The following is a 27,197-nucleotide window of genomic DNA, read 5'->3' as shown; positions in this document are numbered from 1 at the left end:
TTGCTGGTCCTCGGATAGGCTAAAAATCAGCTTGCGTGTGACTTTAATGGAGTGCAGCTCTCACACAGTAAAGCCCCGAAGCAGTAAGGCCTCTAAATCATCATTGTCCATCTCCTTCCGATTATTCTGCTCTTTATTTCTGTAGCCAATACTGAATCGATATGTCATGTGCTGATCCCTGCTTTTCATGGTGCTCTGCCTTGGCAAGTTTGGCACCAGCTCTGATTAATTCTGAATCATCATCACAAATGAGGCATCTGTCTCTTGAGGGAGTCTTCATCATCTGGTTAAAATAAATGCATGAGAGATGGAATTAAATAATCCCATCCTTGCTTCATCTTTGTCTCAACTCCTCAGAAGTGCCTGGCCCGAAGCGAGCGTCTGTCTTCTTGTGCCAGTGCTGCCTGTGTTCATTTTCCTCTTGTTTCCTCTCAAACTAAACGAATACAAGCCAATGTATTTTTATTAGAGTTGTTAGTCTAACACTGTAAGCACACTGACACACTGCTATCCTGCTTTTGTTCACCTACATCCAATGTTTGTTTTCCCCAAGTCTCGATAATTCCACATAACATTCGGAGAGGATTAGAGATTGCACGAAGAAAAAACCACACACACACACAAAAAAAACAAACAAAAAAAAAAAAACAGCAAAATTATGCAGGTTGCTTGAGTTGAGGATGCTCTGCCAACACTCACAAAGATGGCAGTGCAGAAGAAAACTGTCGGGAAAGCTGGTGCCATGACAAAATATTTCTTAAAATATGTTGTTGAAAAGCAGAAGGTAGTGATAGATCTGTGACACCTGTATGGATACAGACAAAATAACTTGTAGTTGCAAAAGAAAATGTGGTTTCTGCAGAAAATCTAACTGGCAAGTTACAAGGGGTTCTAACTTGGGTAGGAGTGAATAACTATTTAATCATTCCTGTTGGCTGCATGTGGAGAGAGAAGCTGGAAAAATGACAAGCAGGAGAATAGTGAGAGCTGGACAGGTGCAGCTTGAATGCTGCCTGCATCCATGGGCGATGGGTGGGAATACCTTTGCAAGTCTTGCGGTCTGGCTGCAGAGTGAAGCCAACAGGACAGCTGCAGCGGACTCCTGTCACTGAATCATGACATGTGCTATCACAGCCGCCATTGTTCACTGCACAGGTCTCTGCAGGGAAACACGCATTCAGTTAGATAAACCCCACAGAAAATACAAAGTAGATTCAGTTGTGACCTACTTATTTCTTCCAATTGAAACAGCAGACATGCATACTGGTGCAACTGCAAAAACTACAAGAAACACCATTATATACACCATTACTTTTGTGAACAGGCCAAGAGCAGCATGCTGATCAAGTGTTGAGTGGTAGAGAGGAAAAAAAGAGAGTAAAGATAGAAACAGTAATGAATGCAGCCAATGAAAGAGATTACCAGTCAGAGAAACAAAGAGTTTGTCAATAATGAAAGGAGACAAGTCATTAGGAAATATAGCTAACACAGCCAAACATGGGAACTTCACTTGTTGTGTCTGTCTGTGCATGTGTGAGGTATGTGAGAAGGTTTGTTTCTCTTTGGTAAAAGCAAATTATGACCTCCAAAAATCCTTTTGTACTGTAGGAAATGTCTCCCCTCCATTATAAAGGGAGAATTTTCATTTGCAGACACATGTGGACGAAACCACCAGTTCCTTCCTGGTTTTGACAAAACCTTCCAGGCATTTTGGGGATAAAAAAGCAATTTCAGCTCCCCGGTCCCTATGTTGGCTAGGCTGATTTGAAAAAGGCAGGTAGTCAGTAAGGACAGGATAGCTGAGGTCTTTTCTCTAGACAGTGACAAATTTCACACAGACTTTAATTTTAAGTAACCGTACAAGACAGAGTCGCTCTAACATCCAAGATCAGTGGATGCCTACTACTTTTGGCATCCTTATAGATGGGCTCACACACTTCAGAACAACAACAAAAAAATAATAAAACAACAGCTATCACTTTAACTTTCTGTAAAGAAACCAGTCATGTACACATCTCATCACTTCTTTTTAATGGGCAGTGGGATGTTGGCTGGCAGCCCAGCACAGCTGGAATAGTCTAGGACTTCACGCTGGTAAGACGATGGCAGCTAACACACGCCACTAAAAAGGGAATGTAGCTGTTATTTCTTATTTTGTTAAATGAAGAACAAGCAACCCTTTGGGAAACACTTACCCTTGTCAGTTCTAAAATTAAAAAACTCCCTCAATATAAACTGCAACAGCCATAATCAAACTTCTCTCAAATTAAAATCTCAGTTAGAGACTAGAATGATGCATCAAAGCAAAACAGGTGCTAAAAGTGATGTAATTTAGTGTTTTACAGCCGTTTCTTGGAAAAAACACACAACACACAAGTGAATGCCATCGCTCAAGGCTAGACACGCTGTATCAATATACTAGGACAAGCTTGGAATAAATGTCAGTTCAGATGAAGCCATAAAAACAAGGTTTAAAAAAAAATAAGAATTTTGACATTGAAATGACTAGGTCTAAATGCTAAACACCATTATAAAGGATGGTTGACATTTAGCTATACTTGTGACTCATTATATAAACCTGACTATATATAGTCTATTCTTCAGCCTGCTTGCTGGCTTCAACATCTGCCTGTTGCTGTACTGTATGCTGACATGAAGTCTGCTACAGGGTTTCTTGGATGACAAATAATTTTGCTATAATCCTTGTCAAGTAAGCCCTCTACCCAATACAAAACCCTACATGTGTTTTTGTCATAGTTTTTGGAGCGGAGTCGTGTAAAAGATGAAAATGTAACCAATAAAACTCACCACTGCTCACTTCAGTACATTCTGCAACATAATAACGTCTGCTAAAAATACCAAACTTTGATTAGTATTTGCTTTTCCTATGTAAATGACATTACTGAATCACATTTAAGATTTAATTTAATTCAATTTATAGAGCACCAAATCCTAACATTAGTCATCTCAGATCACTTTACAAGAAATCTTTCAATATTTTACACATTAACCATTCAGCAAGCACTTGGTGAGACCAGGAAAAAGAAGCCATCTGCCAAGGTAAATAAATGTTTATACAGTAGTACTGAGGTCTAATAGGGTTAGACTTTTATAAAAAATTTGCCCTTTGGCAGATTTTGACTTATTGACATACCATTTTGTCCATTATTACATCGTCCTATGGGTTTCCTTCTTTAGTCAGTTTTTCCAGTGGAATGCATTTCTTCTACTGTTTCCAGCCACTGATCTGTCCTCGGAGCATCACATTTTTGCCAGTTTCCTGTTACGGCCCTTTTACATGCAACAGTCAAAACTTTGAGGAGAGGTATACCCTTCCTTCGATCATAGCAAGTATCGGTCAGAAACAAAAACATTACTCTGGGATTATTAAGAATATACAAATACATGCTCAAAAATGAGAAGAATGTTATCCCAGAACAGCTGTAGTTTTATGCTTGACCAAAAAATAAAAAATAAAAATCCCTTTGCCTGCATCGTCTCCAACATTGTGGTGTAATTGTTTACTTTCACGTGAGCGGTAATAAAAAAACCGATTAGGCTTTTTCATCCAAATTCTCTCCATCATTTAGAAGGACTTGAAGATTGCTTTGCCAATCACTCTCTGGCAAGTCAGAGATTTTAAAGAAGACCAAGCATGTGCCTGGATCCCCTGTTCGCTTAGAAGCCATATAGAGGAATAGAAGATGCCACGGTAAACCTGTTGAACTTAACTGCTAAAACATTTAGAGGGAAAGGTACTTCTGTCGACAAGATTCAGCCTCATATTTTAATCAAAAGGCTTATAAAACAGTTTTCAGTCTCATGGGTTGGATTTTTGACTTCTTGACTATTCCACTTGTCTCAATAGTTTATCCTGGAAGAGCAGAGCCGAGCGTAGCCAATCAGGTCTGCTCCTCGACTGGCTCCCCGCTGGGATGTGCGCTTTCACCTTTATCATTTATCTTGTCTGAAAACAGAACCATTTTAAAGTATGCAGATGGCTCTGTTATCTTTAGTCCGCCCCAGGATAATGAGAGCAGCCATGATGAGTTTGTTAAAGGGTCAGACAAATCCTACCTTCAATTAGACGTATTTAAATCAAAAGAAATGATCACTGATTTAAGAAAATGTACGTACAAAAGAGATCAGGTCCATTTAGAAACAGACTGGAGAATGCATTCAGTCTTATAAAGACTGAACTTTGAAGCAAACTGTGGAGTTATGTGTTAAAACGGGCACCAGCATCCGTCATGTTTGAAGAAACTTCGATAAACTTTTGACAAAACAACAACCATTTCATGTTATCATGCTTTCACTGAGACCAAACCATCTTTTCTTGGTCTCGTGGTTTGGATATTTATCTTTAAAGAACAGAAACTCACTCAGTAAAACTGTTAAATGGTCTAACAGGCTTATTGGTGAGCCACAGCTGAACCCAGCAACCCTGGTATGGATAGATTACAGCAGCTGGCTGGTTTGATTTTACTTGATGACTTGCACCCTTTATATAGAGTTTCAGTTTCTAATTAGCCATCATTCAGAGAAGAAGAAGAAAAAAAAATGGTTTTGCCATCTACCTGATGCTGTGTAAATTCTCCATTATCATTTCTTCATCTCTCTTTATGTTGAGTTACGCTTATCTGTTGCCCATCATCTTAGTTATATATATATATATATATATATATTTATTTATATTTATTTATTCGAGGATGGATGACTCACTTACTGCAGGCCAGATCTACTTAGGACTACAAATGAGGCAACGTGAACCTGAACCTAAGAACGAAATGAAAGAATTCTTATAAATCTTTATAACAATTTATTTTTCTTAAATAAGACTGAGGTGGAATTTCTTTTTGAATGCGTTTCCATTACTATGTCTTCTCTTTGTAGTCAGTAAATCAGAGCGATGCTGCCTCTGATCCTCTGCAGGAGAATGATGGCTCACGATACGATACCCCAGTCACAACCCAGACTTGCGCGTGTAACACTGTGGGTTCGCATAATTGCAAAGTGCGAGCAGAGACGGTTGGCAGACGAGACGACAAGACGCTGTCAGGACATGCCTCCAAAACGCTTAGTCAGGCGGCCATTTCACCAAACTGTAATGATCATGTGTTAAGAGAGCAAAGAAATATTTTTGACATTATGGTTTTTGTGAAGAGAGGGGAGAGACGCGCACTCTGGTATGTTTGTCGGTTTGTGTGATTTGGATGCACACCAGCCACATCTACAGTGCGCTGGGCTGGGAGAGGCAATTACAGTAACAGTGGGCTGACTTTTCTAAATATCCTTCATTATAATCTGCAGGGTGTTTGCTCTGATGCTGGGCCTCTGTATTATATCTCATACAGAGAGCTTCAGCCAGTGTACACAAGCTTTTAACAGAAGCCACATGATTTTAGCTGTAGCACGTCTTCAGTTACATCAGCTTGTCATCAGACATTTATGACGACTGCAAACAAAAGACATCAAAGGATGAGGGGATAGAATTTAGCAAAACGCACAAGGCGAAGCCCGCTTTGGTGTTGATCGCTGATTGTCAGGTGGACGAACAAGCAGAAAACCATGCAGCCAGAGGAAAGTTACTCACATGGTACAGGGTTTCTCACATTAGGGGAGCGCTCTCTCAGTAAAATAAAGCCCACAATAAGAAAATAAAACTAAGGCTGTAAAAGTTCTGGCGTCTCGAGAAAGTTCTGGATTTGCAACCACAAAGTGGTACAGTAACAGAGAAAATTAGGAGACAAACCTTTTAAGCAGCATGCAAAAATATGTTTCTGGCTGCGTATGTCTCCATTTCAAGAAAAGAAAGAACCCTGAAACTGGGACACAAATATCTTAATATAGGTCAGACTGTTATACTGGAGAGTGTGAGGAACTCTGTGTTCGTGTACATACAACAGCAACAACTAGTAACTTAAAACACTCCCGGTTTGCTTCTTACCTTGAACGGGCTCCTACTCCTCTGAGAACAAGCCTTCTCCCTCAGTTTCTTACATGGTGTAATTAAATCGTAAATCTCTTTGATGTATCAAGGTTTGATATGTCTTCACAGATTTATGAGTTTATTTTTCCTGGCATCCTTGCCTGCATTTGTATTAAAACACAGCTCGTCCCGAAAATTGGGATGAATTGCATTAGTGATATTATCAAGGTACAATACCGATTGCCTGCTTTCCCCTCGACACGTGTTCCATTGTTCATTTTACAGCAAATGTAGTGGAACAAATTACTTTTGGCCACAACGTAGAAAAAGAAACACTGCAATTGATCATTTTCAGCAATTTTAGACACAAGTTTACATGTGTATGAAAAATCAAGTTGGGGAGTGTTCTGTGTTTTATCTTTTGTATGAAGCAGTGCTGAATCACGGACACGTTATTGGCTCCCTAATAGGCCGTGGTGATGGAGTTCGGGAACACCAAAGCTGAGTGTTTGGAAAAATTGCAAGCTTAATTTCACTCACATTAAAATACAAATAAAGACAAAGTCTTTGGTCTGTGCTCTTGATGTTTTGGAGTTTTAAAAAAAGACTACTTGCATTTGTGCTGGTACAGTACTGTGAACGAATAAGTAGTTCACTCTTTCTGAAGGCCTTTCAAAGTTTGCCTTTGGAGATTGACTGCTTTTGAACTCATACTCACTCCAGTTCTTGTACCTAACCATTTTCAGAGGAATTTTTATTTTTGGCTGTTTGTTAGGCCACTTAAACACCGACCTATGAATTATTCAAGAATAAAAAGGCAAGCGATCAAAGGAATAAACCAGTGTTGTGTCTACACATCACAGAAAAATTAGCGAAGACACAATTTTACATTGTATTTTCATTTATTATTAGGCTGCTATTGCTTATTATTCCTAGCAGCCTGTCACAAAAACATACAATTTGCTATTTTTTTTTAAAATGCCACAGATAACTTAGTTTGACAGGTGTAAAATAGTATTTTTGCACCAACAGGGGGATTATCAAACACCTATACCCAAGATGCAGTTGGCACTTCAGCTGATCCTTCTACTGTTCACTGACGTCTCATCAAAAATGGTTTCAGTGGAAGGCTAACTGTCAAGAAGCCATTCGTAAGGAAGGCAAAAAGGGAGAAAGGCTGACTGTATGTCCAATTAGGTACACAAATAGTATTTTTGCCACCCCCCCAGAAAGAGATACAACAGCGCGTTGCAGCCATCTTTAAAACAGGGTGGTTGCAGCTGTGTTACCTTGCAACATTGTCATCTGTCTTAATTTTTCAGCCTGTCATTGATCCCAAACACACTGCCAGTGCAGTAAAAGCATACTGGGAGAGGGGGGGGGGGAAACCCACAGGTGAATACAATCAATTATGGATTGGCCTCTCTAGAGGCCGGACCTCAACATTATGGGATCATCTTCACAGAAAACTGAGCAAAAGGCAGCCAACATCCATAGAAACGCTTTGAACATCTTTAACGAAGCCTGGAAAATTATCCTTAAAGACTACTTAAAGAAATTAAAGATGGCTTGCTTCAGAGAATAAATGTGATCATACCAAATATTGCCTTTCAGGCTTGTTAGAATTCCCCAAACTCTGTACTCTAGACTTTAAGTTACTGATTATATGGAAAAAAATTGTCCCCATGTGTGATTTATCATCATATACTATATAATTAGGTTAGATATAATTAGATGATTAACATTTCATCGAGAATGCTGCTTCATGGAGAATGTTTTGCTTCACCCAAAAGCAGCATTATATGGGTTTTCATTTTGGTATAAAAAGGAAATAGAAAATCTGCCGGTTATTAACTTCTTAATGAAACCATTTGAGAATTACCGAGGGGAAATTTCCCGATTGTAGCGCCTCATAATTTATAAGCATATCAGTTGTTGGAAGCATCAGATAAATATAGCAGAGCAAAAGCTACAATACTGGAAGGTGGCAAATATTAACCACCTTTCTGTATCTCTATAATTTTGTATCTTGCTCGTACTGCTGGTCAGTGGCTCCCTGTTTGCAGCTGTGTTTTGAAAAGGAGTGGTTTGACACAGGCAGTGGGTGTTATTGAGAGGGCATTCACAGAAAGGAGAGGAAGGTGATTAGGTCAAGGGTCAAAGGGACGATGTGGTAAGGGGAAGGGCCTGATCAGTGTCTTCTAGGTTAGCCTCCACTATTCACCACACCTACATACCCCCAGAGAGAGAGGAGTCAGAGGAGCACATATTTACCATTAGGGAACAGCTGTGGGGCTGCCTGGGACTGGACACTCCTCTCCCCTGCATGCACGTACACACACGCATGCACACACACACACAGTTAAAACACCACTTTAGTTCTATGTACATTTAAACCACAAAGGATTTGTGTCTTACACCAAGCAGTTCTCACTCCTGACTCGTCACATACTGACACTTTGTTAAGACCCATTAATGTCACATTTTAATGCACCGAGTGTCATTCTGTCATTTTTTAATACAGAGGGTAATCTGAAAGATTTCGATAGGTTCCTCACCTTCTTATGTCTGGTTTAGGCTACATCGTATCAACTGTATTATGGCCCAAACTGTACAGAAGATCATTTTATCCTGAAAAATGTGTCTTAAATCTCTATGACTGTTGAGTTATTTCTGTAATATGAGCACAAATCTACACCAGTCATTGAAAAACTAAATATAATGAAGCAAAAGAGGAATTAGGTTGGTGGTGTAGCAAAGTGGAACTGCCAAATGGTGTAACACCATAGACAAGCCAGTGTCATTAACGTCACTTTTTATTTTTTTACATTCCTTCCCCCAAAATAGCAAGCATATGCCCTGCTCCCTAATGACATCACAAATGTTGTGGAAAAACTGCAAGCATGACTGATCACGGAACAGTACCTAGTCTGTTGTGTCTCTCAGTCACACAAAAAAATATATATTTTATGACTATAATTGCAAAATCTGATGAGTGGCCAGACAAAAACACTGTCTTGTCTGAAACTGGTCTGAAGTAGACGCCATTAAACTGTAGGCAAATGTGCTCTGTTGGCATTGTTACTGTCGCAGAATGAAAAACTGATGTAACCAAGAAGCAGAGATGCTTTTTGCAGACAGGAAAAGTTTGCCTTTGAACTTTTGGCAATTTTGCAAAACACTGTATTTTAACCTTTAATCACCAACCATCATCTTTTCCTAACCTTGGTTAGTTAACCCTAACCCATAAGCCAAGTTTATTGCCCTATCATTGCCAAGAAGCTACAGGGGGAAAATAAATCAAATCAAATTATAACAAATTTATTTAAAAAAAACAAAATGGCCCATAGACTGTATATAAATGATGGATGTATCCAGACTGAAGTATCCGTTCTGCTTTGGAAGACTCCGCTTGGGCATTTCAGTCTCCATCACCATAAACTCATCAGGAAAAACTCTACTCAGGTCATAAATGAATTTTGACAAGGATGATGTTTATTTATTTGGACATTTCTGCAATCAAATGAGTCGCCCCCTGCTGGTGATTAGAAACAGTAGACTTATGGCACTTTGTCACTGGCTTCAATTTATGCCCTTTAAAATGTGACCAAAATGGGTCCTGAAAAATCATCATTATTTGACGAGTTGCCAGCAGCAGTGAGCTGGCTATGCAAAATGAGAACTAATTTGATGCTCTGCACCTTATTCCCAGCATCATGGTAACTCTGTTTCCCAATCCATTCTTACTGGAAAATAAATACTGTGTGAAGACAGCCTAACACCTTTAATGGGAAATGTGTTTGTTTCTTTCTTTATTTCTTCTTTTACAGAGGGATGGGGGAGGGGAACACCCTGAAGACATGGCCTTTACCACCATTCTCCTGCTGCACAGTTAATGGAGGGGATTGTTTTTACCTTGATAAAGATGGGCATATTTTATTAATGGCATGGAACACAATCTTGTGTATTTGAAAGCAGACACAGTGGAAAAGTCAACTGAGAGCTGGATGTTTTGGTATTTATTTTTTTATTTTTTTTATTTTTTATTTTTATTTTTTTAAACGTAGGTCATGAAAACCGTTACTGAATAAATGCTTTTCATTTTTCAGGTTTGACACACTGTTGCCTCAGCACACATTGAGCTTAGCCTGATAGTTGGCACAGCCACAAACGGCACAACTTGTTTCTGATCTCCGCAGCATGTCAGAAAAATGCTACAAGGCCACTTTTTCAGGTCATCCAACTATCGCTGGGTAGTAGGAGGCTGAGGTATGTTCACATTATCCCATTTACCGAGTGACAGGTTGTGCTCACACGTTATATATTTCCAGAAGGCTTCAGAACACTCACCAACTCATACAGAAACCAGTTCAGTGAAATGAATAACGAGAATTAATGAAAAGCATCATGGAGTAGGGAATAAGGTGGATTGCATGGATGATAAGGGACTGCCTCTCTTGCATTAAACAAATCATTAATGTTCATTTATGCTGGAAGGTGATAATGACATTAGAGAATGACATTATGCTGTTGCAAAAGAAAACAGGCGCTCGCTGGTAACAAATGAACAAACAGATTAATCATTTCCAAATCCTGTCAACAAACTGATAATGAAAGTTCTTGCTCTAAATTAAAGGGTGACATTTCAAGGCAAAAGTGTTACCTTGCAACATGCACTCATGCAAATACATATTCCACATAGCGCAAAGAAAAGGCAGCAGGATCGTTTGTGTGTGAGATGAGGCTTTTGCTAGTTAGTATGAGCACTGTGAGCCTTGACAGACAGACAGCGAGTGGTGGTTAGTGCCGCAAGCTGAAAGTCAGGGACAGCCAGATTCATTTCTGCACTTTATAGGGTCTTTTATGGTCAGATCATTTCAGAATTAATGTTGTTAGGCTGTTAAGTCAAGTCTCTAAACACTGTCAGTGGCCTAGCCATTTAATTTATGTGGTGCCAATAAAAATAATTTCAGAAAGCATTACTGTCCTTTTGTTTTCATCTCCTCTGTAATTTATGTCAAATTATGACTTTTAATTGACTGGCTTTTACTTCAACAAACTGCTCCAGCAAAACTTGCTCAGCGAATGCCATTTCTACAGTCGTCTGAGTGTATATTTAGCTTCAACTTCACACTCAACTACAGGCACACATTTTAGTATGCAGTCCATGCACACTCACCCATGATATAGCTAGGGTGGAGGACTGGGTGCACATTGCCGAATAGAAAATGGCTGTCTGAGACTAAAATTGCAGGAAGATTTTTGACTCTTATCCCTGCATGAATTATTTTAAATCACTCACGCACACCCCTGTAATTAAAGCAGGTATTCTCTGAATTGGTCACTCTAGAGTCCACAGCCCTTTTAAGGTGCCAGATGAAGAAGTAGATGTTAGATGCACAAGTCAAACTGTAACACTGTAAAGCATGCAGACTTCACACCTAGAGCCATGGTTCCACCAATGTGTCCCAATCCCAACATGCAGCATCCAGAAACAGTAATTCTCAGCGCACAGAGGACAGGGCACAGCGAGACACGTCTGAATACACCGCAGACCACCCGAAATGAGAGCAATGTGTTTATGTTATGGGCATGTGCCTGAATACTGCATGTGTTTACATGCATGTGATGCATGCATGCAGGATATGTACTGTATGTTTGTGTGGTTGTTTGTATAGCTTTCACTTTGTATTATAAAATGCATCTCTCAACTCTCTTTGTGTGCGTGCGTGTGTCTTACGTAGTGTGGACAACTCTTCAGATGATTGAACTCCTGAGCATGTCTGCATCTGACTGCGATTTGTGGATGTTTATGATTTGCTGTGCTAACATCATGAATGCTTCCACATGATGGCCGCTCCTTTCCGATACCTGGACTTCACTTGATACAAAGACCGTGAAGAAAACGGGTTTTCTAGAACTGTTGTGAAAAATCTGACTTTAAGGAGCGTGTGTTAGTGTATGTGTGAGTGAGAGGGGATGTGTGCCACCCGTCAGCCTTCCTGATACAAACATTTTCAGCTAGAGCATCATCAGAGGTGAGAACAGAGGGATAAAGAACAAACACTTCCAAATAGAAAGGCATATGGTGCATTATTACAAAATGCATCACTAAGCACAGGGAGGGAGATTCATCACAAAAATGAATGAAAATGTGCAGAACTCGTATGAAACACCCGGGAAAATAGACTAAAGAGTGAAGGTAAAGCATACTGAAAGAGCCCACCTGCCTAACAACAAAGCCACTGACAAGGCAAAAGCTGCTTTGCAATAATTTACTTTGCTGTTGCTTTTGGATGAAGTATGAGGAGACTAAATCAATCAATAGTGAGGCTAAACAGGCGTGTATTTTCACGTTGTGCTGTTTCTATGGATACCCTCTACGGTCTATAAATCATTTACTATTGCTGAATGCGTTGGCTGAAAGGGTATTATCGCTGCATGTCATGCAGACATGGAAAAACACAATAAACCCAGTGGGCCCTTTTTTCTGACTTTAAGAACAATGATGTTAAAAACAATACAATATTGTAATATTAATTTAGAATTTAAATTGATCCACTGGCTCAAAGGCAGATTTTTTGCTTTTATACACTGAAAAAAATTTTCTTTGAAAATTCTGTTTAAAAGCAGAGCTGTATTTATTGCGTTTTGTTTTCACTGGAGGGATAAAGTTATTGTATTATTCAATTTATTTATGAATCTTTCATTGTCTTAGAAACCCCCACAGAGTTACTTATAGTGCATAGCAGCAGTGCCTCATTGAATAGCTTCCAACCTTCTTGTCAATCACTCTCTCGCCTGTGGTTCACGATGCAGAGTGTTTGTTTTATTGAGGTTTTATTCTCTATTATGGAGTTTGTCAAAAGAAGCGCCCCTGTGCCCTCTCTCCACCACTGTAACTCCAGAGTCTGTGGGGGGAAATCAGAGATTTTAACTGGCTGACTGCTTCCTAATCTGGCAAACCAAATGTAAATTTCTTTCTGCCTTGAATAAGACTGGTAAAGACGTATAATTTTGTTGCGGACGACTTTGTGGCATCCTCTTGGCCTAGGACAGTACAGCAATAATGACAGGTTGGCTGACCAGACCTTGACACAGGTCTGGCTCTCATCAGGGCTGCGGTATTAAAGGAGATCCAGAAACACTGAAATGATCAGCCACTACCCAAACCAGGCTCTCAGACTTAGCAGCCACCGAAACCGAGCAATCGCCTCACCAGTCTGCTCTGCAGGCGAACCTAAACATGCTTTTCTTCATAGGAATACGCCTCATCCAAATTACTTAGGCTCCAATTACAAAAATTTGTCCTAAATGGGTTTGTAGTGTAAACAGAAACTATTAATGACACTCTGGTTAAATAGGTGGATAAAATAAAAGGTCTCTCTGCAGCAGCAGTCAGTCTCAGATTTACACCTGAACAAGTTTTTAATGTTCCATGGTTGCTGATGAAAAATCTGTGCATTTCTGCATGGCTAGGCTAGATACATGTTTACATAGACCTGCGCTTCGACTCTTCTGCAACTCACAGCTCCCATCTGATTTAAAACTGCCCTTCACAACAGCTCAATATGCCTGAGTAGCTGAATGATTTTTACTCAACATAAGTCAACTGAGGCAAACACTGATAAATGCCAGTGGAAGGTTAGGTCAGGCGTTTGAGTTAATCCCCAATGGGAAGCAGTGGAGGAAATGACCCAAGGGCTAATAGAAGGTGTGTGTCTGACATGGCTGAGAAAAACAGAGGAAAAGGCACAGTGTCCAGTAAAAAGGAAGAGGAGAAGCCAAGGCAGATGCAGGGGCTGAGAGGTTACTGGAGCAGCAGTAGGAGAGGGAAAAGCACAGTGGGTGGTAGCCTTTTGTCCTTGCATGTCACAGATCAAGAGAAAGGCTCAGGGATACAGTTATTTTAACGAGGCCTGTTTCTCAACTTGCATTTTATCACATAAAACTCATTTCAAACGTTAATTAAATTTGCTGTGGGAAATTGGGTGCCAAGCTAATCATTTGTAATTTCACATTTTCTCATTCAAAAACTATTATTTCTTCCCCTTGGTAGCTGCATTGGGGTGAGATGACTCACCTACACAAGTCTTTCCATCGCTGTGCAGGACAAACTTCATGTGGCAAGAACACTTGGGGCCCTGGTCAGTCTCCTCACAGATGTGCTGGCAACCCCCATTACCGTAGTTGCACGTCACTGGGAAAGGACACGTAGTTAACACAAATGGTACTTTGAGGATTACGCACAGTCTAAGTTATTCATTTGAAAGTCAGTGTGGAGAGGAGAGAGGAAACAGAGGGGGAGAGATGGCATGACACGAAAACAAAATATGCACATTTAGATGGGACAATCTAACACACACTCTTTCTCTGGGCCATATGCTCTGTGACGTAAACACTGCAGGCTCAGTTTAGCCCTCTTTAAAATGTGCACAGAGTAATGTTTCCGATGGAGTTTCTCGAGGTGAGCTGAAAACTGAAATGATTACAGAGGCAAGAATGGCGCTTGGAGCTACCATGATTATCGTTTAACCTCAGAAATTGTACAATAAGACGCTAACAGCGCAATAAGAGCTCTGAAAACTAATGCAACCTCTAGACATCCAACAGCATCGTCTTTGTTTATTCAGTGCTATTTACACCTGGACTTAGATTAAGGTCAAAATCTGTGCAGCATAATACTAGGTAGAGCGTGTATGGATTTCCATATTCCCCACCTCAGGTTCTGAATCCATGTTAATTAAATAAACTCCTCTTGGTTAATTAATTTATATCTCCCACTTAATCTTTTTATCCTCCTGACTACACTGAAGGTTGGAGTTGGCGAGGTCACGTTTTTAAACTCACCAACACTCAACGAGCAAGCAGCTGAGCTTTAATCCTTTTCATTCATTCTACAAAATATGCAAAAGCTTTAAAGTCATTAAAACACTATACACGTAATGACATTTCATAAGTACTAAGTAAAATTTCCGGTCCAAGTTTCTGCGTTCAGGCGAGGGGAGCGTTAAGTTTGGCACTTTTAACACACCTGTGATGACAGAGTGAAAAAGAGCACGAGCGAGCCTAGGCTTCTACCGCCATCCTGTCTGCACCCTACCATCCCTGCGCCTTTTGCCCTTTTCCTGGGCTGTCACAGAAAAACTATAGAATAACACTTCTCCAATCCTTATCCAAACACAGACAAATCCCCCATCAGCCCTGGCCCCAGCTCTGACAGGATGATCTCGGTTGCACAGCAACAGGAAGTGTGCACTGTCCGTCAGAGCAGTCCCCTTCGAGTAACCTCCACATGCTTGCCCCGGTTGTGTAAATGATTGCTACTCATCTGATAAACATGTTTTTCTTTACAAGGACTATTCCGAAGATTAGTCACGGCTTGGTAATGCAACATAAATGTCAGTTGCCAACTTCAAATGTGATGGAAGGCATTTGTGGAATGAGTGCAATTATCCATAATCGGCTAGTTTCCAACCCAATCACCTTTTCATGAGGAACCTATAAACCATCCTTCTGACGTGTTTCCCTGTGTGTGTGTGTGTGTGTGTGTGTGTGTGTGTGTGTGTGTGTGTGTGTGTCTGTCTTTAATAGAGGGAGTAACTAAAAATGCTTCAGGTTGAGACGACTTACGCTTGCAGTCCTTCATGTTACGTGTGAGCTGGAATCCCGGTCGACACTCGCAGGAGATGCCACCCTTCTGCGTTTCCCTGCAGATGTGTGCACACCCATGATTCTTGTCCATACAGGTGGGTCCCTCGTTTTTTGTGCCATCTGGTTGCACTACGAAGGAAGTTTTAGACAGAATTTTAATCGCAACTGCCCAACAGACAATTTTTCTAAAGCCAGAGATCACTGACTAAACTAAGAATTTGACTTTTAATTAGAAAACACAGAAGACATAAGTGGGGTGGAAAAGCCTTGCTCAGATGCCTTGCACACATTCTACCCTTCAGTGCCTCATGTGCCTACTGGTGGTTACTGATATGCCCAGTTACCCCTTTACAAAGACTCAGGCCCTTGTTGGAACATGCAGGCTATAAAAAGGAGGCTGCCTGCAGAAAGGATAAAACTCCCAGCAGGAGCTGATCCCGTAGACCTGTAATTTTAATTGAGGTAATCCCCCATAAAGAAAAGAACACAATGAAAAACCCTTCTTGGTTAAATTCTCCCTGTTGAGACTGAGATCAAAAGGGATTGCGCTAAAGGAGGGGTGTCAGTGCACATTTTCATGAGTCATCAAGGTTGAAGCACTTCAGTAAGAGCACGACAAAACCCCACATACAACACAAAATAAAAGACACTGAAAAAAGTGCCTTTCATCATTTAAAGCTTTACTTAACATGACACACAATGATGCGTCATTTCAGTGTGATGTATAAATGGTTGATGAACGGGCACAACAGACACCCAGCATACATTTCCATCCCTCGTGTCATAAATTATAACACAAATGGTGCAGTGCTCTCTGCATAAAGCTGACATCTTTGCAGAATACGACTGATATTCGACTTATTCGTTGTGAAACCTTTCCTCCACTACAGATGCAGTGACAAACCTCAGCTCTCAGGCTCATTAAAAACCAAACAGATCTCCATCCTTTCCTTTCCTTTCCCTTTCCTTTCCTGGGGTACAGGGAGGCAGTGAGCAAAAGACATCTCCATTAATGTCTCATTAAATCTGCTGTCATGCTGAAGGGTGTTTGGAGGTCTAACTTTTTTAATTAGCCAACTTTTTGCTATATATTGATGCATTTGCATATGTGCATGTAAGTGTCAACAGCTAGTAAAGAACATATAACCTTGTGCACTCTTCCTGAACACTGGAAATGTAGAGACTCAGTTGTCTTGCCAGCTATATGCTGTCATATAGTAAACTCCTTGTTCCTGCCTCAGGGGTTATAAAGAGAAGGCAATCTCAGTTTGACAGAACAAGTTTTTACATTATTCTGTCCCTAACTACCCATTTGTCTGCCACAATAACCTCCCCTGATTATGCCCTTTTGTTTTCCAGATGTTTTGCCAAAAAGAAGTACCCTCTTATTTTATACATTTCCACTCATGGCTGTTGTCAGGAATCCATTCCGAGTCTCTCTTTGCTTCAAGGAGCTGACAACGTGAATGTGATAGACAATTCTGACCCCCTTGTTAAATACTGTCCATCACTTTAAGTCTGTCAACAAGTGTCACAAGGTCATGCAATCCTCTCAGACTTTCCTGTCTGAGCTGTTGATGTTCTGGCAGACAGGGTGAACTATTAGACACCAACTGCAACAACAGCTTTCCCGGGAGCACAAAGACTCGGCGCTAAACAAACACTGAGCCAAAAGGAAAAAGGGCACGGCTGAGCGAAGTGAACATGAATGAGCATCAATAGAGCAGCTGCTTTAAAGCACTGCAAATTTCCCCGTGAGTCATGTGGATATTTAAGTAGGATATGGAATTCAATGGTCCCCTTTCTTGACTGCGTCTATCTGAGGCCAGAGCAAGAAACATACCGCTCTGAACTTAACAAAGGATTGAATTTCCAGCTACTCCCAAATGGACCAAAGATTATTTACTAAGGTTGTATTATGAATCCCAAACCTCACTTCACTCTCCCTTCATTTTTATGCAGCCCCTCTACCCCAATGCTACAGACCCATCCATCAATAACATGTCAGGTTGGGGCCAGAACCTAGGCCTTCGACTCTCTGAGGACCAATAAAAGGCAAAGTGTTGACACAATGGCCCTTTTCTCCAGGCTAGTCTCACCTATCATCCACCATGTGCACTTTCTTCTAACTTGCTGCCAAAAGCCTCCAGTTTTTATCATTACTAAATGATGGGAAGCAGAAAGAAAAACATGCTTTTATATGGAGTTGGACAGGAAAGCAAAGAAGAGAAATAATACGACTTAAAAAAAAAGAAACACACATGCCATCATCCACTAACACAATGTGCTGAGCCATAAAACATTACTCTATATGTAGAAAGTAATAAAAACTATCACAGGACACTTTATAGGCAGAAAACTGGACAGGAAATAGAGTCTAAAGTCTTGGAACAGAGCAGGAGACACTCAAGATGTGATGGTTTTTCACCCAAGCTCAAACAGGATAGGCATTTTCAAAAAGGAAATATTTCAGGATAGGTATTTTCTTCCCTTTGTGCAAGAAAAGAAAACACAGAAATTAAAGAAAATGAAATAACCCTAGTTTTTTCTATTACAACAATTTGTGACCTCAATACCAAACGTTTAGTTCAGCGGTCCCCAACCTTTTTTGCGCCACGGACCGGTTTATGCCCGACAATATTTTCATGGATCGGCCTTTAAGGTGTCGCGGATAAATACAACAAAATAAAACTAGTACCGGTACCGAAAAAAAGAAAATTTATTCATAACACACGTGAAAAGACCAAGGAAAACCGAGTAAACGATAAAAACGATAACTAAATAACGCTGAAAACCGATAAAAACCCTGAAAACTATACATTTCACACCTGAGCATCAACTCTCGCGGCCCAGTACCAAACGACTCACGGACCGGTACCAGTCCGAGGCCCGGGGGTTGGGGACCACTGGTTTAGTTCATTACTAGAAATAACGCATTAGGAGCAACAGCAGATGTTGAAGGGATAGCGAGGGATTTAGAGGAAATATACTCTCTATAAAAAGAAGGCATATCCAACATCTAATTATTAATTCATTTCTTTGGACGGTGGGAGGAAGCCGGAGTACCAGGAGGGAACCCACGCAAACACACGGAGAACATGCAAACTCCACACAGAAAGACCCCGGCCTGATGGTGGAATTGAACTCAGGACCTTCTTGCTGTGCGGCAACAGTGCTAACCACCGTGCCACCGTTGCCACAAGGTTGCTTGTGTACAAAGAGAGCCTTTTTTCCCCTGTGACATCCCCTTTTTTTCTGAACATGTGAACTTATTCTGATCTATGATTAGCAGAATATAATAATAATAATAATAATAATAATAATAATAATAATGGCATTATGTCGGATCATATTCAGGGGTGGGATAGCTCTAAAACAATCACTGAATGCACATTTGTAAATATAGCTTTAGAAGATATATATGGTATTATAATCTACCTGGAGTAGTCAGTTGTTCATGTCTGGTGAAAGCTGCCATGCTTAAAAATTGTTTAACTGGAATTCAATCAAACTTCTGAGGTTTATTTTATTCATATGAGTGAGCTACAATCAAAGTTAAGAAAATACATAAATATATATATAAATTAAGGCTCTAACCATGGCCATAAAAAAAGTATATATTGGGGGTAACTGTGACCGAGGACCTGTCCTGGGGCAACCATATCACCTCAGTTGTACGGAAGGCCCAACAGCGCCTCTACTACCTGAGGAGACTGCGGAGCGCACACATTCCCAGATCTCTGATGTTGAACTTCTACAACTGTGCCATCAGCAGCGTTCTGACGTATGGATTTCTAGTGTGGTTCCCCAGCTGCACCAAGGCCGATCAGCAAGCACTCCAGCGGGTGGTGAAAGAAGCTGGCAGAATTATTGGAATAAGTCTGCCAGAGATCAGTAATATCTTCCCCACTCGCTGTCTGAGACGGGTGCACAGTATTCTGCGGGACCAACATCACCCTGCGCGCCACCTTTTCCACCTGCTGCCCTCAGGGAGAAGGTACAGGTCTATACAGGCCAGAACATCCAGACTGGCCAACAGCCTGTATCCACAGGCTGTGAGGCTCCTGAACTCTCTGCCCCCCTCTCACGGACAATAACCATATCCAACTTCTTAATAGCACTGAACTTACTTGTCAGGTTCTCATGTTTACTTGTCATGTTCTCATGTTGTTGCTAAGGATTGTCTTATTGCACTGGAGTCACACTGGGTTAAATATTTACACTTGGGTTTTAAGGGGTATTTATTATTTTCTTCATTATTTTATTTACGGGTTGTACGGAAGCCCCAAATGCAATTTCATTGTTCTCTGACAATGACAATAAATAAATAAATACTAAATACTAAATATTGACTATAACACAGTTTTATAGAACCATTACAGCTCTAATCCCAGTCCTAATCTCATCACTCATTCCAGGAAGCCGATAAAGAAAAAGTAAAAAAAATGTTTTTACATTCATCAGGTCCCATCGTTCCAAATATCAAAGAGAAATTAAAAATGAATCCCATGGAAGAGTTCAGGTCTTAGGAGGTTAATTGCCAGTATTCTTACACTAAAGTAAATGAACAGAAACCGCATGATCCTCCAGGATAAAGTCTCACTCGTTTTGTGTGTTTGTCAATAAGAGGAACTTCAGCTTAATATGTGAGATCAGCCACAGTGCCTGCAGGACACAGCTTTAGGTGCAGGTCACATCCAAAAGATACCTTTCTGAAAACCATCAGTTCAGGACAATGAGTAGTGAAGGTACCTAAGGATTTACTGATGATAGAAACTCCACTGGACAGGTCAGTCTAAATGGATAGCTGTGTGGAGAGACTGACTGGCACTCAAATCATTTTCTAAGCCTGGGGCTTGCTGGCTTAGACAGTGCAGTTAACTCCACATCTTGCGAGCTACAAATGAACAAGCTATTTCTGCTGCCCTCTTATAACCCAGACTGGCTCTTTAATAAATTGCAAAACTTGACTTATGTACCATTTTTTTAAAACATCTCTATCTTGCCAGAAACAATTTTACTGGACTGTATGTTACACAACGGAGCTAGGGACTCTGTAGGAGCCTGCAGCTCCTTTGAGATAAAACCAGCCTATGAAGAAAATAACCATAAACTATTGACAGCAGGATATGAGTTTTAACACAACATGAGAAACTAAGCCAAAAAAAGAAGAAGAAAAAAATAACACTTAACAAATCCAACTAAAGTGCCAACTTCTATGAACTTCAAACAAAAGATTGAAGGAGGCCGCAAGTTCTTCACCACAGCGCTGCAAACCCTCTTAAACCTGAGAACCATGTAGTGGGGAGACTGAAACAATGGAGATGAAGTAGTGGAAAGCATGCCAAGGGTTTATGGTCTGCTCTTAGTGCCCCAGGGCAGTGAAAATAGGGCTCGTGGTCCGTGCTGAGCTGCTGTCATACATATCAGAGGGGAGTCGGTCCCCCTCTTTTGGGGAGAACGTTAAGCAACAAGCTAGCGTTGGGTGGATACAAACTGAAAAGAAGGGGCCTAGCGATGGAGCCACCACACTATTAAAGCAACATTCCTTCCTCTTAGATAATGGGCCCTTAAAAGTTTTAATAGGAGGATAAAAATGTCAGCGCATGGAAAGGAGAATGGGAAAAGAGTCGGACTGGGTTGGGCTGAGCCGCAACGCAGAATGGTCAGACAGAGCAACAGGCCAGTGAGCCGGTCAAGGAAGTAACTCTTCCCCACTGACTCTAAGAGCAGCGAGTCCATCCAAGTGCTACTGTTTGGGTTTTCTGATTTTCTGCAGCTCTCAGAGGCCTTGTTGAGGCTTCTTATTTCACTCCCTTTTTTCCAGAGAGGAGCCACTAAAGTCATAAACAAGCAGAAAATGGAAAAAGATAGCAGACATCTGGACTGATATACCTCACTGCTTGAGCGCTTGTTGTACATCTTAATATATTGTGTTTCTAGAGTAAAACAAAGCGTGGAGAGCTACCATGATGAAAAACAAAAAAATAAGAGGAGAAACATAACCTAAAACAGTTACATTTATAGACTTTAGAAGACTAAAATAGACAAGAATGTGCTAGATATGATTAAAGCTCTTGAGAATCTCGATTTCTACTGTAGAAAAAACATATTGAGGAAACCGCGTGTGCGTGCGAGCCTGTAAGCGTACGTCTATTAAGGTATGTGGATGCATTGACACACAGGTGTATTTGCATAATGTATGCATGTGGCACACACATTTGAGAGTGTCGGCCCATCTGTGTCACACACAGTTGTGCAGCACCTGCTGTGGATGTGCCACTCTCCCCTTCACTCCTCCCCCATTCTATCAAGGTCACCTCACTGTGCGGTCCCAAAGGAGCCAGGCGCCCTCCCAGCAGAACAGACAACACAGCAGAGCACATCCAGGCTGCAGGTTTTCTTCGATACGGAGATACAAAAGGCATGAGATACAGTATGTTATTACAAAGCCCAATTCTCTCCAAAATCAAACCAAGAGGCAACTGCAGAAGGCATCTGTCTCTGCAGAGCCTAGTCTGGCCCTCTGGTTAAGCCCATGATAGCCAAATGTTAGTGGAAAAACCCCACTGGCACTCTGGCAGTCCGCACCAGCGAGCTGGGCTGGCCAGCTTAGAGATGGCCTTCAACAAACCCACGAGGAAAAAGGATGCCCGTCTCAAATGAGGTTCAAAGAATTCGGTGGCAAGGCAGCCAACATTTGCTGAAGCTCAAGCCACTGATGTATATTTGTTAAAGGGTGGGGATGGAAGGGAGGAAGGGCATGGGTCCTGTGAAAGTCTGGACAAATAGCTAAGATGTGGGAAGATAATATAGGAAAGAGGCAGAGGAAGAGAAAGGAACGAACAGGGAAGGAACAGAAAGAAAGACACACACACACACACAAGTGTCCGTATGTCTTCATCTGTGCAGCTCGAAGTCTCTGCTCTACTTCCCTAGAATAGGAAAAGAGCCTGGTTATACGGTTGGGCTGCAGAGCAATGAAGCAGCGACTTTTGCACTTGTAAAAACAGTTCTGCGGCCAATGCACAGACAGGCGGGCAGACCCACTGAGATCCACGAGAGCAATGATGAAAGAACCGTGTCGGCTTCTGCACAATGGGACAACCACTGTTACATAAACATATATTAAAAGCATACAAACTTTCCTTTTACAAAAACAAATGGATGCATAAAGAATTTCTCTTTGCAATCTTAAATAAGAAGCATCGCATCACAGGAACAATGGAAACTGGCCCTTTATCAGCGCATTACTTCATGAAATTAAAATGTGAAACAGCCTGATAAATGGATATTACAGTCCAGGAACTTGGGTTATTTTATCCATTTATGTAAACACAAAAGCAATAAAACAGGGTTCAAGGACTCTGTGCCTCGTTTCAAACTGGAGGAACACTAACTGAGAATATAATATAAATATTACGAACGTGAGCTAATTTATCAGAAAACTCCTTATTGTGTTGCAGTTTTAGCCTGCACATAAGTGCTTCTAAAGTCAACATGCCACAATCTGCATCTAAATGTTAAAAAAGGACATGCCAGGATGTGCCTCTATCGGAATAAAACTGGAAATTATTAACCTGCCTTCCTGTGCATGCAAGTCTGTATGTGTGTGTGACGATTATTGTGTAACTATTTGAATCTGAGAAAGAAAACGTGAGAGAGAGAGAGATTAGCTGCGCAAAGGGAAAAAGCCAAACCGGGAAGCTAATGGAAGCTGTAAACATAGGAAGAGGTTTCCACTGGCAAAGTAAACATTTCATGGACAGAAAAGCTCTACTGTAGACAAAAAAACATCACCAATCAGGTGACTGTGAGATACATTTTTAGAAAAAATTGCTCAGTTATTCTTTCTAATAGGATATAGGAAAATGCCGATTTGATAATCATGTTGGAACATGAAATGGAATGTGTAAACGTGGCCCATATTTCTTTTTTCTTTTTTTTAAATGATCGCTTTTCCATTACAAGATAATTTTTGGATGATACATTTTCTTCTTGAGTGCAAACTCTGCTTGGAGGTAATGCATGTTCATCTGTTTCTGATTTAACACTTTGAAGACTTAAGTGCAACAGTCTATTACAGTCTCCTTCAGCAGTGAAAGGTGACAGTAAAGCCTCGGGGCTCATGTAATCAAATTTTTCGGCGCAATGAGCTTTAGACACTCTGGAACCTAATCATCAGACTACTGAGAACTTTCAAATTCCATGTTGCCGCTCTGCAGCTTTCATGGCATAGTCAACCACATTTATGTCATCACACTGATTGGCAGTGACAAGACGTTGGATTCAGAAGGCTCATTTTCTCTTTCAAAGTTACATCACCCTGCTAACTTGTGTCGGTTCAACTTGCTTCTTGAGCTGCACCGTTTCTAAATCATTTCCTACCAGTGGATAAGTCAACTTTCACATCCCGTGTATCCTGTTTTTTGTATTCAGAACTAAAGATAAATATACTGAATACTCAAAGCACTATACATGACTTGCATAACCAACCATCAGTGTGCACTTAAGGTAATTGCCATACCGGATATTCAGAAATGTATGAGGCTGAAATTATGGATGTGTGGGTTGACTGAGACTGAGATTCCTGAATTCCAATGTGCTGGATCCCATCTCACGCACATACGTCCCTGTCATCCTCCTATATAAAAGAGATAATAAATCAAACGCAGAGCAGTGGAGCCCTCTTGACCTAAATGGCATTCCTATCAACCACTAAGCACCTTGGCTGGCCTTTGAAAAGCTTTATTTCTTGACTGGAAGAAATGTTTGGAGAGAATAAATGAACTGTTACAGCTAGACGATGGAGCCTTCACTTGGTCATAGTTATTCCTGCTGAGGGGGCAGGGGCAGGTCTAATAAGAGACAGACCAGCAGCAGCCTTGTCATTAGCTGAGAGGCTGGCAGACCCCTGCTGCCTAATTGGCACAGGCTCACTGCTAACAAGGGCTCGCTACCAGCAGGGGAAACAGACCGGTAGCAAAAGGCACTGCAGTGTCCAGGTCTGTGCTGTCCTTGGAAAAACTGGTAGAAGTTACCCAGGGAACACCTGACCCATTAATGGAAGAAATGGAAAGCTGATGTCTTTTTAATGAGAACAATAAAGCTCATGAGCAAACTGCACCCCAGGCTTTGCTCTTTAAGAGAAGGGCTGGCTGAATGGATGGAGGGTTGCATTTAAACTGGCTTGGCTGGGTGATTAAATCAGCTTTCATTTTCTCAATCATTTTTTTCCCCCCTGAGCAACGTGTGTAATTTTTCTGTAAACAAGCACGGTGAAATTTGCTGAAATTCTGTGGGGTTCTTGTTCTGTAACAAGGCAAAGTCACTTCCTCACCAATTGCATTTTCATACAGACACATACTGTTGTAATAAGAGCAGTAATAATAAGCAGATGAGTAGCTGCTCTGTCTCTTTGTCTTCCAAAAGTAATGAAACAATGACTAGGCGTCTATCTGATCACTATCGGAAGTTTGTAGATTTATGGCAGCTTTAATCTCTAGATCCAAACGGGTCTCATCTGTAAGCAATAAAGACTATATTAATATTAACAGGGGAGATCGACAGAAACGAGGTGCATTTACAAAAGAAAGAAAGAATAAGCACAAAAGAAAAGAGAGCTGGGCAAGAACGGACTTGCTCACACGTCTGTTTCTGCATCTATATAGTAGTAGGCCTTTGAAACACATGATCCGGCTTTTCACCTCACTCAAAAAACACTACGTTTATGAAATGTAAACACTGACAGTTCACTAGGCCAGACTAAGCTCATAAACCAGACTTCCAAGATCCTCATTTCACCATCCGGGGAAATTAGGAACAGCACAATCTAATGACTCCCAGCAAAGGCAGGCGTCTCACAAGAGACAGAAGAGGGACGAGGAGGTCACCGACCCTGCTGGACGTGTTGTCTGCACCTTCTGGATAAAAGGTGCTGTTGCAAACCATAGGAAACGAGAGAAAAGATCCAACACAGACCCAGCCCAGTTTGGCAGAACTAAGGAATCTCTCAGACAGCTGGATAAATACCCCTGGAATACAGGTATGCGTTTTGTGTAACTACATGCAGCCGAATTGTGCGTCACCCTTTACAGGGGCAGGGTGCTCAACACAGATTATATTCAAGTTGAGTTAGTTCTCTACTTTGGTAGCAGACCCAAGCCGACAGTATCCAAACCAGCTGTTGGGCTGACAGCTAAATCAATGTGTGAGCACTCCCTGTGTTAATCTATCCAAAGATAAAGTCTGGAGGTCAAAAAAACACTCACTGCTGTGAGTTTTACTATAACTGCACGAAGTCTGTTAGCATTTGGATTACTTTGTTTGATACAGAGCTATGGTGTTATAAATGTATGTATGTCCGCAGTGCCCCTGAGTTTGGTAACTAAGCCTCAGAGCTGGTTGGCTCATCTTCTTCTGTCATGTCTCCATCCCACAGGAATGAACACTCTATAAACAAGAGGTGTGTCAGCCCCAGGCTATACCTTTAATTGTTTTCTGTGCTCACAGTCCCCCCCGTAAGCCACTCATGCCACAGATACCTTAAAAAGCTGCGAAGCACTAGATTGGCTCAATTTGAAAGGGTGTGTAAAAAGCAAAAAGTGATTTATCCCTTCTTCTTCTTCCCCCTTCAGACTTTGACTTACCCTTTTTCACTGAGACCTGTCAGGACTGATTCCTTTCTCATGATTAAAAATGCCTCAAATTCACCATCATCGCGTGTCACAAAGAGGCTTAACAACATCCAAAAATAACTTTAAATTTGCATTTAACATGAGGTGTCACCACATATGGTAATATACAACGTTTCACTATTGAACAACATGTTTGTGCATGCGCGCATGCGTGTGTGTGTAACCTTTTGGCCTTTGGATACAGGTATGCTGGTTGTCACTCAGGAGAAAGCCCTCTCTGCAGCGGCACTCATAGCTGCCCATCATGTTGACGCATATCTGCTGACATCCGCCGTTGCCTTCAGAGCACTCATCCACATCTGCCCGGAGACACAAAGCAAAATTAACAAGAGTGCTTTGAGACAGACCAAAAATTACAATGATTAACAACTGTCTCAAGTCATCTGGGAAAATCATTACCCATTTAATAAACAAACTCGAACATGGATGATATGTATGTGAACAACTATTATCTATTTAAGAGTGCAAATGAAAGGTTTCTAAACACATTTTACAGAAATTTCAGATTTTAACTGTATTTTTTTTACTGATGAAGAGTCTACAGCCATGCGCCTCATCTGTCCCACATTTTCATTTATCTCCAGGGATTGAAGTAATACTGTCACCCTGTAACTAGCTCTGGCTTATCATAATAGTCATTCAGTGGAAAACGGTTCACAAATATAGCTTTAGTAATTATCCAACTAGTGTCTCTTGCCATACTTGAAGCTCTCTTTCTGTGGCTGTAACTGAACCACAGAAATGCTTTTAGTAAATTGTCAAAAGTAACAATGTAAGAATGGTGATAGTTAGCATTTTATATCTACCATGTTCCCTGCCTTTGTTTACTGTGTTAGAATAAAAGTTTGTAGGTACGTGGTAATCAAAGTATTAGACAAATCTCAATTTTCACCAGATGATAAGGGCGAGGAGGACAA

General features: G+C 41.0%; 1 protein-coding gene across 2 annotated transcripts in view; it reads right to left on the bottom strand.

Moving 5' to 3' along the window:
- The window catches only part of scube3 (signal peptide, CUB domain, EGF-like 3), a 75,067-nt gene that overhangs the window by 16,880 nt on the left and 30,990 nt on the right, over positions 1-27,197 (bottom strand). Inside the window, exons 4-8 of one of the 2 annotated variants that reach the window (XM_085345633.1) lie at positions 26,445-26,579; positions 15,563-15,712; positions 14,013-14,129; positions 8,204-8,251; positions 1,043-1,159 (exon numbers count right to left, since the gene is read on the bottom strand). In XM_085345633.1, coding sequence (XP_085201759.1) covers positions 1,043-1,159; positions 8,204-8,251; positions 14,013-14,129; positions 15,563-15,712; positions 26,445-26,579 — 567 coding nt within the window. The remainder of the gene's footprint in view (positions 1-1,042; positions 1,160-8,203; positions 8,252-14,012; positions 14,130-15,562; positions 15,713-26,444; positions 26,580-27,197) is intronic. The other variant, XM_085345634.1, reaches the window with a different exon arrangement.

This window comes from Diplotaxodon limnothrissa, linkage group LG20 (genome assembly GCF_057381915.1).
Source record: "Diplotaxodon limnothrissa isolate DT_005_m linkage group LG20, D_limnothrissa_male_GT1.1, whole genome shotgun sequence".
Lineage (NCBI taxonomy): Eukaryota > Metazoa > Chordata > Actinopteri > Cichliformes > Cichlidae > Diplotaxodon > Diplotaxodon limnothrissa.
This window is presented reverse-complemented; position numbering and strand designations above follow the sequence as displayed.